Below are 18,682 nucleotides of genomic sequence, written 5' to 3' on the forward strand. Positions count from 1 at the left end.
GCATTCACAGAGTTGTCCTGAAGCCACTCCTTTGATATCTTGGCTGTGTGTTTAGGGTCATTGTGCTGCTGAAAGATGAACTGTCACCCCAGTCTGAGGTCAAGAGCGCTCTGGAGCAGGTTTTCATCCAGGATGTCTCTGTACATTGCTGCATTCATCTTTCCCTCAATCTGACTAGTCTCCGAGTTCTTGCTGCTGAAAAACATCCCCACAGCATGATGCTGCCACCACCATGCTTCACTGTAGGGATGGTGCCTGGTTTCCTCCAAACATGACGCCTGGCATTCACACCAAAGAGTTCAATCTTTGTCTCATCAGACCAGATAATTTTATTTCTCATGGTCTTACAGTCCTTCAGGTGCCTTTTGTCAAACTCCAGGTGGGCTGCCATGTGCCATTTATGGCAGAGTGGCTTCCATCTGGCCACTCTGCCATACAGGCCTGATTGGTGGATTGCTGGAGAGATGGTTGTCCTTCTGGAAGGTTCTCCTCTCTCCACAGAGGAATGCTGAAGTTCTGAACCATCAGGTTCTTGGTCACCTCCCTGACAAAGGCCCTTCTCCCCATCACTCAGTTTAGACAGGTGGTCAGCTCTAGGAAGAGTCCTGGTGGATCCGAACTTCATCCATTTCTGGATGATGGAGGCCACTGTGCTCATTGGGACCTCAACAGCAGCAGAAATGTTTCTGTACCCTACCCCATATTTGTGCCTGAAGACAATCTTGTCCCTGAGGTCTACAGATAATTCCTTTGACTTAATGCTTGGTTTGTACTCTGACATGCACTGTGTCAACTGTGGGACTTTATATGTAGACAGGTGTGTGTCTTTCCAAATCACATCCAATCAGCTGAATTTACCACAGGTGGACTCCAATTAAGCTGTAGAAACATCTCAAGGATGATCAGTGGAAACAGGATGCACCTGAGCTCAATTTGAGTTTCACAGAAAAGGTTGTATATACTTGTGTACATGTGATTTCTTAGCTTTTTTTTATTTGTAGTAAATTTGCAAAAATCTAAGAAAAAAAAAAACCTTTTTCACATTGTCATTATGGGATGTTGTGTGTAGAATTTTGAGGGGAAAAATTAATTTCACCCATTTTGGTATAAGTACCATAAAATGTGGAAAAGGTGAAGCGCTGTGAATACTTTCTGGATGCACCATAATTATATTCTATTTTGTTTTATTTACTATTTATGGTATTTATTATGTTTTAATTTGCTTATGTGCCAAATTCGAGTGACGTTTATTACTTTTAGTATTAATGGATTCCACCCAGCACATGCTTTGAAAGTGTTCATTAAAACTATATTGTGTTGCAATTTTTAATATCTTCCAGGCAACCTTTTGAAATGGCAGTTTATGCCACTAAGAGTGATTGTTGTTGGACCATGAAAAATTAAATCCAACATGCCTGAAAACTTACAATTTGACACCAAGATCTCACAAAACAAATAAGCAACAACATTTTTGTGAGGAAAAAATGATTTGGGGTCGAGTTGGTGACGGATTTGAAATTAGGCACCATCTTGGATTTCAGTGGCGCTAAAAACAGATCCGTTGTGACAGGATCATTTCAACACAAAAATGAATTCTTCTGTGTCCATCTTGGATCTTCAAATTTCAAGATTTGTTAAGTACTATTTTGGCAATCATCATGCCAGATTTAGTGCTTGCACCAGCTTTTGCACGATTAAGCTGTATAATTGATATTATCTGCTCCAGTGCTACAGTAATTTCAGGCTTTATATATTTTGCAAACATATTCATGTGAGGGCATTCACCAAAGTATCCCACATTTATCCCCCTGTCAGGGTTGGGTTGTGTTGCTTTGCAGGCAGTAAGACCAGCATCTGGCATTTTGTCCATGAGAATTGAAAGACTTTGGGAAATGTTGAGCAACACCCATGTTGTCCATATTAATGCTTTACTGAGGGGTCCTGTTCTCCAAATCCCTCAGGACCCCACCAGGTCACAGTGGTACCTATGACCTGGAGAAAAGAAGGCAGGAGGAGGAGCCACCCATGGGGACCATCACCATCCCCGTGGATTCCGAAAGTAACCACGTGCGGCTTTTTAAAATTTCACTTTTAGCACAAAGTGCATTTTTAGTCCTTTTATTGCTCATCGTCTCATTTCAGCCTTTTTGAACCTCAATGCCAATGCTACCATGAGAGGGGACGCTCAAGTTAGTCTATATTCTTACTTCTCAGCCGTGCTCCAATATTTGAAATAAACATTTGCCGCCTATGTGTTAACTGCGTTGCTGCATTTTCCCACAGGCCTACGTGGAGCTGAATGAGCTCCAGGGCAACACCTGGCAGCAGACTGGCCGCTGGGTGGGCTACGAAGAGAACTTTAACCCCGCCACAGGGAAATGGTGCCCGTCACACGTTTCCTATCTGACCTTTAAGAGTCTGCTGCAGCTCCGCAAGATTATGAGCACAGGTGAGTCCGAAACTAAAAAGAAACCAGAAAATCAGTCTATATATTGGATACAATTTAATTAGAGCTCTTGAGTTGCAGTGCATTTGACCTCTTAGGGCCACCGTATCAATGACTGTTTAAAAATCTTTGTGTGTCTCACATGTACTCAGGTGCTATTATCTTTGATCTGAATGCCAGCACGCTGTCTGAGGTGGCTGAGAAAGTGGCCGATGAGCTGCTGAACAAGGACGAGATACGCGCCAGTGACCGAGATCCTCTGCTGAGGGCGCTCCTGATGAGACGCAGGTAACCCTGAGGGCCGGTGGCGGTTCTAAAAAAACATTAATCATAAGAGGTCAGAGAGGACCAACTGTTCTCTTTGAGATAACAAGAGCTTATTGTTCTCCGAACAGCCGTGTCATGGATATATGAAGTCGATGCACACTTAAGCTTTTGCATGATTTTATGATGCCCACCGGGCACAGGGTGCATCAGAAGGGTAATCGAGAACTAGTTCCAAATTTGTCAATTAAATCAAAATCATATGTTGCAGATACTATCAGCTCCTCTTACCGATGCCTACATGTCTTTCCTGACACTTCCATATTAGTCCACGGCCAAGTTTTCGGTAGCATGTAAGGGTACGAAACAACACAGTCCAGCCTCAGTGTACCATGGCCAACACAAAATGTATGGTGGCCATTCTAGGGTGATGGCTGTAGCCAGGACGGGGTCAATGAAAATTAAAAATATGCCACAATCATATTGAAATGTATACCACATTATTTGGTTGATCATAAAGATTCCAAAAAGGTATCATTTGGACTATCTATGACTAAAAGTAATGGGGATAAAACAGCAAAAATCGTGACAAAGGTGAATTTCAGTTTGTACAGGTGTCAAAATTTTAAGTTGCTCCAATTTTGGTAAACAATAATGCAAAGTATTGTCTGAGTTAATATAGTTTTAAAAATGAATAGTTTGCCCCATCTGTCATACTTAGTGATCACGTTAAGGGGTAACATATATCATATGTTATAGAATCCAGTGGACATCAACCCAGTGTGACCTTCACTTTGGAGTCCAACATTCAGCACGGTCAAAACTATTCCATGTATTGATCCTATTAACTCAGCCAATAATTTTCATCAATTTTTACCAAAATTGGAGCACCTTTTGACTCCTGTACAAATTGAAATTGACCTTTGTCACTATTTTTGCTGTTTTTACTCCATAATTCCAGAACATTGTCAAAGATAGTCCAAACTATACCTTTTCAGAATCTTTCTAATCAATCAATCAATCAATTTTTTTATATAGCGCCAAATCACAACAAACAGTTGCCCCAAGGCGCTTTATATTGTAAGGCAAGGCCATACAATAATTATGTAAAACCCCAACGGTCAAAACGACCCCCTGTGAGCAAGCACTTGGCTACAGTGGGAAGGAAAAACTCCCTTTTAACAGGAAGAAACCTCCAGCAGAACCAGGCTCAGGGAGGGGCAGTCTTCTGCTGGGACTGGTTGGGGCTGAGGGAGAGAACCAGGAAAAAGACATGCTGTGGAGGGGAGCAGAGATCAATCACTAATGATTAAATGCAGAGTGGTGCATACAGAGCAAAAAGAGAAAGAAACAGTGCATCATGGGAACCTCCCAGCAGTCTACGTCTATAGCAGCATAACTAAGGGATGGTTCAGGGTCACCTGATCCAGCCCTAACTATAAGCTTTAGCAAAAAGGAAAGTTTTAAGCCTAATCTTAAAAGTAGAGAGGGTGTCTGTCTCCCTGATCTGAATTGGGAGCTGGTTCCACAGGAGAGGAGCCTGAAAGCTGAAGGCCCTGCCTCCCATTCTACTCTTACAAACCCTAGGAACTACAAGTAAGCCTGCAGTCTGAGAGTGAAGCGCTCTATTGGGGTGATATGGTACTATGAGGTCCCTAAGATAAGATGGGACCTGATTATTCAAAACCTTATAAGTAAGAAGAAGAATTTTAAATTCTATTCTAGAATTAACAGGAAGCCAATGAAGAGAGGCCAATATGGGTGAGATATGCTCTCTCCTTCTAGTCCCCGTCAGTACTCTAGCTGCAGCATTTTGAATTAACTGAAGGCTTTTTAGGGAACTTTTAGGACAACCTGATAATAATGAATTACAATAGTCCAGCCTAGAGGAAATAAATGCATGAATTAGTTTTTCAGCATCACTCTGAGACAAGACCTTTCTGATTTTAGAGATATTGCGTAAATGCAAAAAAGCAGTCCTACATATTTGTTTAATATGCGCTTTGAATGACATATCCTGATCAAAAATGACTCCAAGATTTCTCACAGTATTACTAGAGGTCAGGGTAATGCCATCCAGAGTAAGGATCTGGTTAGACACCATGTTTCTAAGATTTGTGGGGCCAAGTACAATAACTTCAGTTTTATCTGAGTTTAAAAGCAGGAAATTAGAGGTCATCCATGTCTTTATGTCTGTAAGACAATCCTGCAGTTTAGCTAATTGGTGTGTGTCCTCTGGCTTCATGGATAGATAAAGCTGGGTATCATCTGCGTAACAATGAAAATTTAAGCAATACCGTCTAATAATACTGCCTAAGGGAAGCATATATAAAGTGAATAAAATTGGTCCTAGCACAGAACCTTGTGGAACTCCATAATTAACTTTAGTCTGTGAAGAAGATTCCCCATTTACATGAACAAATTGTAATCTATTAGACAAATATGATTCAAACCACCGCAGCGCAGTGCCTTTAATATCTATGGCATGCTCTAATCTCTGTAATAAAATTTTATGGTCAACAGTATCAAAAGCAGCACTGAGGTCTAACAGAACAAGCACAGAGATGAGTCCACTGTCCGAGGCCATAAGAAGATCATTTGTAACCTTCACTAATGCTGTTTCTGTACTATGATGAATTCTAAAACCTGACTGAAACTCTTCAAATAGACCATTCCTCTGCAGATGATCAGTTAGCTGTTTTACAACTACCCTTTCAAGAATTTTTGAGAGAAAAGGAAGGTTGGAGATTGGCCTATAATTAGCTAAGATAGCTGGGTCAAGTGATGGCTTTTTAAGTAATGGTTTAATTACTGCCACCTTAAAAGCCTGTGGTACATAGCCAACTAACAAAGATAGATTGATCATATTTAAGATCGAAGCATTAAATAATGGTAGGGCTTCCTTGAGCAGCCTGGTAGGAATGGGGTCTAATAAACATGTTGATGGTTTGGATGAAGTAACTAATGAAAATTACTCAGACAGAACAATCGGAGAGAAAGAGTCTAACCAAATACCGGCATCACTGAAAGCAGCCAAAGATAACGATACGTCTTTGGGATGGTTATGAGTAATTTTTTCTCTAATAGTTACAATTTTGTTAGCAAAGAAAGTCATGAAGTCATTACTAGTTAAAGTTAATGGAATACTCAGCTCAATAGAGCTCTGACGCTTTGTCAGCCTGGCTACAGTGCTGAAAAGAAACCTGGGGTTGTTCTTATTTTCTTCAATTAGTGATGAGTAGAAAGATGTCCTAGCTTTACGGAGGGCTTTTTTATAGAGCAACAGACTCTTTTTCCAGGCTAAGTGAAGATCTTCTAAATTAGTGAGACGCCATTTCCTCTCCAACTTACGGGTTATCTGCTTTAAGCTACGAGTTTGTGAGTTATACCACGGAGTCAGGCACTTCTGATTTAAAGCTCTCTTTTTCAGAGGAGCTACAGCATCCAAAGTTGTCTTCAATGAGGATGTAAAACTATTGACGAGATACTCTATCTCACTTACAGAGTTTAGGTAGCTACTCTGCACTGTGTTGTTATATGGCATTAGAGAACATAAAGAAGGAATCATATCCTTAAACCTAGTTACAGCGCTTTCTGAAAGACTTCTAGTGTAATGAAACTTATTCCCTACTGCTGGGTAGTCCATCAGAGTAAATGTAAATGTTATTAAGAAATGATCAGACAGAAGGAGTTTTCAGGGAATACTGTTAAGTCTTCTATTTCCATACCATAAGTCAGAACAAGATCTAAGATATGATTAAAGTGGTGGGTGGACTCATTTACTTTTTGAGCAAAGCCAATAGAGTCTAATAATAGATTAAATGCAGTGTTGAGGCTGTCATTCTCAGCATCTGTGTGGATGTTAAAATCGCCCACTATAATTATCTTATCTGAGCTAAGCACTAAGTCAGACAAAAGGTCTGAAAATTCACAGAGAAACTCACAGTAACGACCAGGTGGATGATAGATAATAACAAATAAAACTGGTTTTTGGGACTTCCAATTTGGATGGACAAGACTAAGAGACAAGCTTTCAAATGAATTAAAGCTCTGTCTGGGTTTTTGATTAATTAATAAGCTGGAATGGAAGATTGCTGCTAATCCTCCGCCCCGGCCCGTGCTACGAGCATTCTGACAGTTAGTGTGACTCGGGGGTGTTGACTCATTTAAACTAACATATTCATCCTGCTGTAACCAGGTTTCTGTAAGGCAGAATAAATCAATATGTTGATCAATTATTATATAATTTACTAACAGGGACTTAGAAGAGAGAGACCTAATGTTTAATAGACCACATTTAACTGTTTTAGTCTGTGGTGCAGTTGAAGGTGCTATATTATTTTTTCTTTTTGAATTTTTATGCTTAAATAGATTTTTACATGTTATTGGTGGTCTGGGAGCAGGCACCGTCTCTACGGGGATGTGGTAATGAGGGGATGGCAGGGGGAGAGAAGCTGCAGAGAGGTGTGTAAGACTACAACTCTGCTTCCTGGTCCCAACCCTGGATAGTCACGGTTTGGAGGATTTAAGAAAATTGGCCAGATTTCTAGAAATGAGAGCTGCTCCATCCAAAGTGGGATGGATGCCGTCTCTCCTAACAAGACCAGGTTTTCCCCAGAAGCTTTGCCAATTATCTATGAAGCCCACCTCATTTTTTGGACACCACTCAGACAGCCAGCAATTCAAGGAGAACATGCGGCTAAACATGTCACTCCCGGTCTGATTGGGGAGGGGCCCAGAGAAAACTACAGAGTCCGACATTGTTTTTGCAAAGTTACACACCGATTTAATGTTAATTTTAGTGACCTCCGATTGGCGTAACCGGGTGTCATTACTGCCGACGTGAATTACAATCTTACCAAATTTACGCTTTATTTAATTTAATCAGACAAATAATATGGTACACTTTTCATTACATTTGGAGCATTTTTCAATTTTTATCCCTGTGTAATTCTTCATCACCCCCTACCTGGCTGCAGCTGCCACCCTGGGATGTCCACCAAACATTTTTGTGTAGGCCATGGTACGCTGAGCCTGGATTGTAAGGGTCGTTTAGCCCCCTTAAGTAAAAACTGGCTTCTGGCTCATGTACTATATTGCAAAAACTCATGTTTGACATCACGTCTGATGTCATGATACCAAACTCTGCATCTAGCAACAAAGAAAACAGCTGCAATAATCCTGAAAACCTGTGAAAGCCCACAGTTTTTCCATAAAAACAACTGATCAGTCATCGTTAAGGCAATTGATAAATAACCAATACGCCGAAGTGGTAAATGCATTGCTAGTGACAAGGGCACAGTTTAGAACTACAAATTGGGGGGACAAAGTGCGAGGCCTGCAGGGCCGAAGCTCATAGGCTGGGGGTCTGGGGGCTGCTTTAGGCCCCAGGAGCCAACGGTTTCTAGATAAGCTCCAGAACAATAATTTTAATGTTTTGAGTAGACCATAAAGTTGACACCATTTGACTTATGCAATTTGAAACTGTGGATATAAGTACTTTATTCTGAGAATAGCCAGCATTGATTTTATTAACATCCTGGTGTAAATAAGGCATCACCACATGTGTAGAACTCAAAAAGAATGATAGGTTGAGTTTTCATTAAAAAAAACAACTGCAATGTGGTAAAATGTATTCATGAATATGAAAGAACAGGCTCTTAATAATTATTAACTATCACATACTGTATTTTTTTTTTCTCAAGATTTGTTTTTGCATGAGTTTGAAAAAACAACAGATCATAAGTTTAGGATAAATTACTTATCATGAATTTAATTTTCAAAGTGGCACTAATGACAACACTCGTACTGAACAGAATTTCGCTTGCACAGACTGATTTTGGAGATCAAGCAATAATTGCAGATGGGCTTTCTGAGGTCCCAGATAGACTTTCTGATTTCCTTTTCTAACTTTCAGAATTTAGTAAATTAGCATATGGTCCATTGATACTTACGTGTAGACATTAATCCCTAGAGGCAACTATTTTTGGTTTCAATTCTGGGCAAATGCAGACAAGAAACAGGTGTTGTAAACAAGTCAATGCTGCTAAAAATACAAAGTTGCAGAAACAACGATAGTATTCTGACATGGTTTGCACATAAGACTGGCATAGCATGTTTCAAGTACACACATATATGTCAGAAGGTGGGGGGACATACCACATTCTGTCCCCCCGGTTGAAAAGGTGGTCCCCCCTATCCCCTACCAAATTGCGCCCATGGCTAGCGATAAAATCTTACCTATCCCCCTCTCTAGTAGTGTGTGCAGGGGCAATGATTTCAGTCCTGTGAAACCATCAATATGTGAACAAAATAATTTGAATACTTTTGATCTGATTTGGACCAAAATTGAAAGATGATGGCAGCGAGCACCTGAGGTCATATGGAGCTGTGTGAACATGTACAGTATGGGATCCATTACATGAAATGTCATATTTTTGTTTGATCTCACACTTTAAAAAGTCTTATTTAAAGAAGACTTGTTGTAGATACCTACAGGGCAGAGGTGGTGGCCAAGTGGTGAGTGTGCTTGGTTTCAGTGTAGAAGGTTCCTGGTTCAAACACCACACCTGCCACATTTCTCCATCTGATGTTGAGCTGCGTCAGGAAGGCCATCCAGTGTAAAGCTTGGGCCAAATCAACATGCAGCTCCATCAGGATCTGCTGTGGTGACCCCGAGTGAAAACAAGGGAGTAACCGAAGGGACTTTTAATTGTATATATCTACAAAAGTAAAAGGACACAGGGTGTGTAGACTCTCTATAGCCACTGTAAGTCAGTATATTACAAACTAAAAGACACTACCCTCCCACCCCACCTCTGAACCTCTAGGTATTTGCAAATTTTATTACTGAGTAAGCAGCTTGTCAAATCTCATGTTTTTGTCCTTCCAGTCAATCTGAAGCACCTGAAGTCAGCCCCTCTGGAGATATTCAGATGCAGACCTTTTCTGTCACCACTGCGGTATAATTATTCAATCTTGTTGGGTTTTTATTCTCTTATCCATTTGGCTAATCACCACTATGACATTCATCTGTGTTAACACATTGCTAAGTCACCATTTTTTGCAGAGAGACAAATCCAACAACATGGAGGCCTCCATTGTCCTATCAGGTATTTTTCTGTAAAAGTTGCACATCTATAGATTGTTCAGTTGGACAACTGTTGTGTGTATAATGACAAGTGTATATAAGTGCTGCTGTTGTGCATTTTTCTTAGGCGTCCTGGATTTTCTCCAGAAGCCAGTGGTGGCCTTCGTCAGGCTCAGTGACTCAGTGTTGATGGAGTCGGCTCTGGAGTCTCCTTTTCCTGTTCGGTTCTTTTTCATCCTGCTGGGCCCCAGTGAGAGCGACCTGGACTTCAGTGAAAGTGGTCGCGCTATGGGTGCGCTGATGGCCGACTGGGTGAGAACAAAGTAGGGAAAGAGGAAAACAATGTCATAAATTAGCTGTACAAAGGGGGTGTACATGCCTGGCTATGTTTCCTGTGTCAGACTTCCTATGATACCCCCTGTGGTTGACTTCACATTTCGTAGAGAAATTTCATTCCTTGCCCACGTGTATTTGGTTTGACCTGGCAAAAGTAATAAATAAACATCTAAAATGGCTCCCTTTCTCTCCCGAGCATATCACCACCTCTCCAGACTTGTCTCAACCTACTTTCTATTTTCACTACAGACCACAATGTCATCTGCAAACATCATAGTCCATAGACTCCTGTCTGATCTCGTCCATCAACCTGTCCATCACTACAAACAAGAAAGGGCTCAAAGCCAGTCCTTGATGTCATCCCACCTCCACACTGAATGCATCTGTCATTGCCATTGTGCATGTCACCACAGTAACACTATCCTTGTACATATCCTGCACCACTCTAACATACTTCTCTGCCCCTCCAAATCTCCACATATAACACCACAACTCATCCTTCACACATTACAAGATTTTATTAAACAATCTGGCTGAAAACTCCACTGCCATCTCTCCTAAACATTTCTATGCCTCCACTGGCATGTCATCTGGACCAAGTGCTTTTCCACTTTTCATCTCAACTAACGTCTCACATTTCGTGGTTCATGTCCTGCACATAATCCAACTTTTGCTCCTTTTTTATTTTCTTTGTTCATTAACTCCTCAAAGTACTCCCTCCACCTCCACAATGCATTCTCCTTTGACAGTGTACTGATCATGTATATATATTCCAGTTATACTCAGAAGTTATTACATACCTTCTGCAGCATAGCCTCTGTAGCAGGCCAGTCAGTACAAGTCCATTAGTCCTTCTTCTGTGTTCAAAACTACATACAGATCTTGCTGTACATTATGATGCATCTCCTTGTACTCCTATTTTCATCATCTCTCTGATTAATTATCTCAATTCTTGTTCATAAACCTCATCAACAGTCTTCCTCCCTCAGCCTTCATGCTGCTTCTCTACTTCACCTCTAAAGCATCCCACAACACAGCATCCATGCTGTATAACTACACTTTCACCTGCCACCGCAGTACAGTCTCCAATCTGTTTGTATCTAGTCCACCTGCGTGCACCTTCCTTCACTCTACATCCTAAGAACTTACATTCTTCACAGTGATTTCCATCCTTTCTTACAAAATCCTTCACCTCCTGTTCTTCTACATTTCTGTCCTTGATACTGTATCTATCAATTACTTCCTCATGACCTCTGCTCATTCTATTAGTCGTTATTAACCAAGGGCTCGATTTGTATGTTTGTTTATAGCAAAATTTACGTCGGATGCCCTTCCTGATATCCCACTCCTTATTCATCTGAGCCTAAGGTCAACAGTCAGAAAGCGATGGCATGCGCACCCCAGTTTGAGATTACCTTGGAGGACACTTATGTATTTTCAGAAGTGTGAAATACTCCGAATAATGACAATTTATGTACTGTTCCCCTGTTGACACTCCATCTTACTAAAATGCTTCTGCATTACTGCTCACACAGGTGTTCTGTCTGGAAGCCTTCTTGTCCCAGACTGAAAAAGATCTGACCAATGCCATTGCTGACTTCATGGACTGCAGCATTGTCATCCCTCCAACAGAAATCCAAGACAACACAATGCTACAGCCAATCATCAATTTCCAGAAGAAGCTGCTGTGTGACAGACTTCGCCCAAGTGACACTCGTCTTGCTTTTGGTAACCGAGTCAAAGGTCAGCAAAAACATCCATCAGCATCCACTAACATATTCTTCTATATCTTTTTTTTTTTTTGTCTACAGTCTGTCATCTTCTGTTGCTTACAGTCTAATCTAATGCATGAATTTGAATGTGTTTAATGGTTCAGTTGAGAAATTTCCAGAGGAACCCCGGGAGGACCCACTGGCACGTACTGGAATTCCTTTTGGTGGGATGGTGAAGGACTTGAAGTGCCGTTACCGCTACTGCCTCAGCGACTACACAGATGCCCTGAATCCTCAGGTGCTCGCTGCCATCATCTTCATCTACTTCGCTGCCCTCTCCCCAGCCATCACATTTGGAGGACTTTTGGGTAAAAGAGTCAAAGAGAGACAAAGAAACAATGTGAATGAAATTAGTGGTCTGTAATACCAGGTATACTGTACTACAGGTAATGACAGCATAATTCTGTTATCTGACCCTACAGCCGACAAAACAGATAGACTGATGGGTGTGTCTGAGCTCATGATCTCCACTAGCATCCAGGGTATCATCTTCTGTATCTTTGCTGCCCAGCCGGTTCTCGTCATTGGCTTCTCTGGACCACTGCTTGTGTTTGAGGAAGCCTTTTATGGTGTATGGACAATCATTCATTGAGTTTAATTGTAATCCATCTTTATAAAGCTACATTTAACTTCTTTACCATGCCTTTTTTCTTCTTTTTTTTTTTTTGCTCATTACACACTAGTTCTGCAAAACCCAGGGCATTGAATACATTGTGGGACGTGTCTGGGTGGGGATGTGGTTGATCGTCATCGTCTTCATCATTGTGGCCGTGGAAGGCAGCTTCCTGGTCCAATACATCTCACGTTTCACTCAGGAAATCTTCTCTATCCTCATCTCTCTCATCTTCATCTATGAGACGTTCAGCAAGCTTGCCAAGGTGTCATTTCCTCACTTCTTCACCCATTTCATTGCTCATTTTTGTGACATCACCGTAATTGTCTCATTTATTTTCTTTAACATTTTATCTCTTCTTGCTCAGATCTTCAAAGCACACCCTCTGGTTTTGAACTATGAACATCTGAACTCCACCGTGGACAACCCATTCCACCTGGTTACCAAGCACGTAAATGTTACTGATCCACATAGCAATGTCACTGTCAAAGTGGTGGAAGTTGAAAGAGCCTACCCCAACACTGCCCTGCTGTCTATGTGCCTTATGTTCGGGTGTTTCTTCATTGCATACTTTCTTCGCATTTTCAAGAATGGTCGTTTCCTTCCAGGCTGGGTAAGATCTGCAAACGTGACTTTCAAGCAGTGGTTCAAAACTTTTTAGTGTTTTTGACTCTTTAATATCATGCAAACAGCAGGTAGCTCAGTGAATTAAGGCAGGTCACAGACTTGTCCGTGTCACTGGACAAAGAAGTGATGTCGCAAGTGGTGAAGGTGTAACAGCGTTATTAAGGTGTCCACTCCTTACATATGTTTAATCAGTTTTTCTGCCTGTCTCCCAGTTCCACAACCTTAAAAAAGCAAACACACTGACGAGATTAGAGATTAGATTAGATAGAACTTTACTGATTCCTTGGCAAAACTCCCTCAGGGAAATTGAGGTTCCAGCAGCATTGTATAGCAGCACACAGGGTAAGAAGCACAGAGTATCAAAAGTGAAAGTAAAAAGAAAAACAGTTTGCAAATATAAATATAAATATGACATACTGATCAATACTGGTTTACTGGCTACTACTGTTCCTTTCCTTCCCGTCCTCTGTCTTCCTGTTACTCCTCCTCCCCCTGAGTGAGGCGTTGTGCAGTCTTTGTCTCTGATGGCCTCAGGAACATAACAGTTCTTTTTTATTTCATTTGGATGGAGTCGTACAATTGGTAGAGCATTGAGATGAATGAAATCGGTATGTAATGATGAACATACCCTAGCAGGTATTCATCAAATCCATAATCAATTAACCAACGTGCAGTGCACAAAGACAAACACACAAAAACTATTTTCTTGCCATGAAAAAGAGTTTTCAATACACATTCAAGGAATCACAATCCAAAATCAATATATTGTAGGATGTACCCAAAGTATTTTCACATTTTTACTGTTGCATTGATGGTTGTTGTCAATATTATTTCAAAAGTAAACCCAAAATTAGCAAAAACCTCTACATAAATAAACAATTTGAGGTATTACTATATACTACCTCTGTAATTTTGTCAAAATATTAATCTCACAACCCTCCATGTTGGTCCTAACACCCAGGTTTGGAACCACTGCTCAAAACCATTCCAAATTCAGAATAATGTCTGAAAATATTACAATTTTGTGTGACTCTGTCTTTTGTGATTTGTCTTCCTAGCTTCGCCGTCTGATTGGAGATTTTGGTGTCCCCATTGCTATTATCATCATGGTCGCTGTTGATATCAGCATCAAGGATAGTTACACTCAGGTAAATGTTAAAGTGTTGTATTGTGTGAAATCAGATTTGAATAGCGGTTTCATGTTTAATGTTCTCAACATCCTATGATTCTCTGTGAAATGGTAAATGGACTGCATTTATATTGCGCTTTTCCATCTGCATCAGACGCTCAAAGCGCTTTACACATCATAGTCCGGCGGCTAAGGGAAAATTTTAGGGGAATCATGCACTTTTATACAAAAGTGCCAAAACTTTATCAGAGGTACTTTATAGTGTCCTGAAGTATATAAGATCAGGAGACATTGAATCCATAAACGTCTACACTCCAAAAACTTGGGTTTAAGAGAATAACCATTTTCAGCCTTCTACAGCATATAATTCATGACAAACTCCTATCCAAATGTCTTTTTAAGTTCATAATATAAACTTGAAGGTTATGAAAAATGTATTAAGGGTACGTAGGGATGCTTCGAATGTACTTCAGTGTGCTTACACTCTTAGAAAAAGCGTTAATCTAGGGAAAGTGACTAAATATTGTCTAACTCATTGTGAATATCAATATACCTATGCAATATAGCTGTTTGCGAGCATAGGGCAAAGGAAAGATGCTACTCATGCACTCTAACATATTTACACTCTAAAATAACAGCAGTGTTTGAACGGAAATAAATGCTTTTTTTATTAATTACAAGAAATCAATTTTGTTTTTATGGCCATAACCATTTAGTTTACAATTTAAAACACTCAGTTTACCTTATGTTATATCTTCCATAACATAAAATCATGACTCTATATTTAATTTACTTAAAGTGACTGAAAGCTGTTTACATGCATAGAAAAAGAAAGTATGCTACAAATGCACTTAAACATAGTTTACACTCTTAAAAAACAATGGTAAATTAATGTTACAATTTAAGAACACTGTAGTTCTATAACAGTTACTTCTATAACTTAGATTCTGCATGACTATTTATGTTCAAATCCAGTAACACAAAAACTGTAGCACACTACTAGAAAGAGTAAACATTTAAACATTTCTCATTATGGTTAACTCCAAAACCATATCAAAATACGTAACTAGCATAAAGAAACTAGACATGCCCATCTTTCACTCTTGGTAGCATGCACCCCGACATACACATAGTTCTGTGCAAGAGAGGCTCATTGTTGTGCATTTGCATGGTTTCTTGCATTGCTTTTTACAGGAACATCGGATCAGTTCTTTGCAATGCTTTGATGCCTCTGGCTGATCAGTCCAATGTGGCTTCCAGCCATCCTCATCTTGCACCCAGCCCCAACCAGAAGGACTAGGAAGTACTGGCGAAAGAATTGGTTGCAGTAGCCATTCTCTACAGCTTAACAATGTCCGATCTTGATCACTGGCCCCCTACATAATAACCATATGATCGTATTGTCATATGAATAGCAAAATATACACTGTATTATAACCATGCAAACACCCTTTCTAAAAAAAGCAGGATACAGGGCTAAAATCAAATGTCTCCCGCTTTGACATGACTTAATATAACTTAAAGAGTCCCTGGACAAAGTTTGGTGCTTTTGTAAAAAAGTGCACGATTCTGTCCCTTAACTGCTGGACGATCAGTGCCTCACATTCACGCTGACGTCAGGCTGCTGCCATGCAAGGCGTCCACTATACACCGGGAGCAACTAAGGTGATTAAGGACTTTGCCCAAGGGCCCTTAGTGATTTCCTGGTCAGGCTGGGATTTGAACCGAGGATCCTCTGGTCTCAAGCCCAACGCTTTAACCACTAGACCATCACCTCCCTTGTAATCTAAAATCTTGTCCTGGAAACCTTGGCTTAATTATATATATTTTCTTTTTTTCCTGCTCTTAAGCACAAGAAGGCATTAGTTCAATTAGGCCTTTTAAATACAGCCAACAGACCTCCAATTAAGCACTAAATATGCTGATTTATCATTCATAAACTTGTAGATGTACAGTAGTGTTCAGAATAATAGTAGTGCTATGTGACTAAAAAGATTAATCCAGGTTTTGAGTATATTTCTTATTGTTACATGGGAAACAAGGTACCAGTAGATTCAGTAGATTCTCACAAATCCAACAAGACCAAGCATTCATGATATGCACACTCTTAAGGCTACGAAATTGGGCTATTAGTAAAAAAAAAGTAGAAAAGGGGGTGTTCACAATAATAGTAGCATCTGCTGTTGACACTACAAACTCAAAACTATTATGTTCAAACTGTTTTTTTTAGCAATCCTGTGAATCACTAAACTAGTATTTAGTTGTATAACCACAGTTTTTCATGATTTCTTCACATCTGCAAGGCATTAATTTTGTTGGTTTGGAACCAAGATTTTGCTCATTTACTAGTGTGCTTGGGGTCATTGAAGGGCAAGTCCTCTTCAGCATAAGGCAACATGACCTCTTTAAGTATTTTGACATATCCAAACTGATCCATGATACCTGGTATGCGATATATAGGCCAAACACCATAGTAGGAGAAACATGCCCATACCATGATGCTTGTACCACCATGCTTCACTGTCTTCACTGTGAACTGTGGCTTGAATTCAGAGTTTGGGGGTCGTCTCACAAACTGTCTGCGGCCCTTGGACCCAAAAATAACAATTTTACTCTCATCAGTCCACAAAATATTCCTCCATTTCTCTTTAGGCCAGTTGATGTGTTCTTTGGCAAATTGTAACCTCTTCTGCACATGTCTTTTATTTAACAGAGGGACTTTGTGGGGGATTCTTGCAAATAAATTAGCTTCACACAGGCGTCTTCTAACTGTCACAGCACTTACAGGTAACTCCAGACTGCCTTTGATCATCCTGGAGCTGATCAATGGGTGAGCCTTTGCCATTCTGGTTATTCTTCTATCCATTTTGATGGTTGTTTTCCGTTTTCTTCCACGCGTCGCTGTTTTTTTTTTTTGTCCATTTTAAAGCATTGGAGATCATTGTAGATGAACAGCCTATAATTTTTTGCACCTGTGTGTAAGTTTTCCCCTCTCCAATCAACTTTTTAATCAAACTAGACTGTTCTTCTGAACAATGTCTTGAACGTCCAATTTTCCTCAGGCTTTCAAAGAGAAAAGCATGTTCAACAGGTGCTGGCTTCATCCTTAAATAGGGGACACCTGATTCACACCTGTTTGTTCCACAAAATTGACAAACTCACTGACTGAATGCCACACTACTATTATTGTGAACACCCCCTTTTCTACTTTTTTTTTTTTTTACTAATAGCCCAATTTCATAGCCTTAAGAGTGTGCATATCATGAATGCTTGGTCTTGTTGGATTTGTGAGAATCTACTGAATCTACTGGTACCTTGTTTCTCATGTAACAATAAGAAATATACTCAAAACCTGGATTAATCTTTTTAGTCACATAGCACTACTATTATTCTGAACACTATGGTAACTCTAACAATTTGTTGAATTTTCTAGTCTTCTAGCTATTCAAAGATGCAGTCATATGGGTTCATTTAAACCATTTGTCCACTGAAAATCTGATGCATTGAACATTGAACACTGAAGTATATTTAAATAACTTTATCTACAAATACAGTAGACATTCTAACTGATTTCACACAAATTGTTTGATAAAATAGTGGAACATATAACATCGGTTTTACAGCAAAACTGTGCTTTGTGCAAGGTACAAGCACCAAATTTGGCATGATGACTTGATGACTAGGGAGTACTTACAAAATCTTTCAACTGGCTGCTTTAAAATCAAAGAAGACAGCCATTTTTCCAAGATGGCTCCCAAAATGACCTACTGAAAATTACTTTTTGCATAGAAATGCTCCTGTCACAATGGATCTATTTTACAGTGTCACTGAAATCCAAGATGGTGTCTCATTTTAAGATGCCCAGTAAATTGAGCCCAAAACCATTGTTTCTCACAAAAATGTTGTTACTTCTTTGATTTGTGTGATCTTTGTGTTAAACTGCAGATCTTCAGGCACACCAGATTTAGTTTTTCATGTTCCACCAACAATATGACACATTTAGTGGCATAACCAGTGTTGCCAGATGTACGATAATTATCGTATTTGTACGATAGTTTTGCCCTCTGTACGATGTACGATCAATAATGGGAAAAAATCCAAAATGTACGATAATTTCAGTTGGTTGCCAAAACAATCATTTTGCAGGCGTTGCACTCAGGCGGCATCAAAGACACACCACTCACAGGGCTGCTGCTAGCTTTGGCCAGCCCGGGGACAAAGTCATTTGAAAGCCCACCCCCTCTCCATACAAAGTAATGAGTTCCCAATTCTCGGCCCTGCCCCTCCCTCCCTGGGCCCGAGACAACTGACCTGTAATGTAGACTGTTTTGGCTGCACATGCGCACATACATAGCTTAGCCCACCCCCGTCACCATTGGAAATAAAACAAACCCCCTCTAAAATA

At 40.1% G+C, this 18,682-nt stretch overlaps 1 protein-coding gene across 1 annotated transcript in view; it reads left to right on the forward strand.

Annotated features, from left to right (window-relative positions):
- Positions 1-18,682, forward strand: part of slc4a1a (solute carrier family 4 member 1a (Diego blood group)) — a 28,974-nt gene that overhangs the window by 6,882 nt on the left and 3,410 nt on the right. Inside the window, exons 4-16 of the mRNA XM_034190238.1 lie at positions 1,962-2,059; positions 2,143-2,189; positions 2,284-2,449; positions 2,599-2,734; positions 9,603-9,672; positions 9,780-9,822; positions 9,928-10,112; positions 11,672-11,879; positions 12,013-12,216; positions 12,331-12,479; positions 12,592-12,786; positions 12,889-13,134; positions 14,207-14,296. Coding sequence (XP_034046129.1) covers positions 1,962-2,059; positions 2,143-2,189; positions 2,284-2,449; positions 2,599-2,734; positions 9,603-9,672; positions 9,780-9,822; positions 9,928-10,112; positions 11,672-11,879; positions 12,013-12,216; positions 12,331-12,479; positions 12,592-12,786; positions 12,889-13,134; positions 14,207-14,296 — 1,837 coding nt within the window. The remainder of the gene's footprint in view (positions 1-1,961; positions 2,060-2,142; positions 2,190-2,283; positions 2,450-2,598; positions 2,735-9,602; positions 9,673-9,779; positions 9,823-9,927; positions 10,113-11,671; positions 11,880-12,012; positions 12,217-12,330; positions 12,480-12,591; positions 12,787-12,888; positions 13,135-14,206; positions 14,297-18,682) is intronic.

This window comes from Thalassophryne amazonica, chromosome 16, assembly GCF_902500255.1.
Source record: "Thalassophryne amazonica chromosome 16, fThaAma1.1, whole genome shotgun sequence".
NCBI lineage: Eukaryota > Metazoa > Chordata > Actinopteri > Batrachoidiformes > Batrachoididae > Thalassophryne > Thalassophryne amazonica.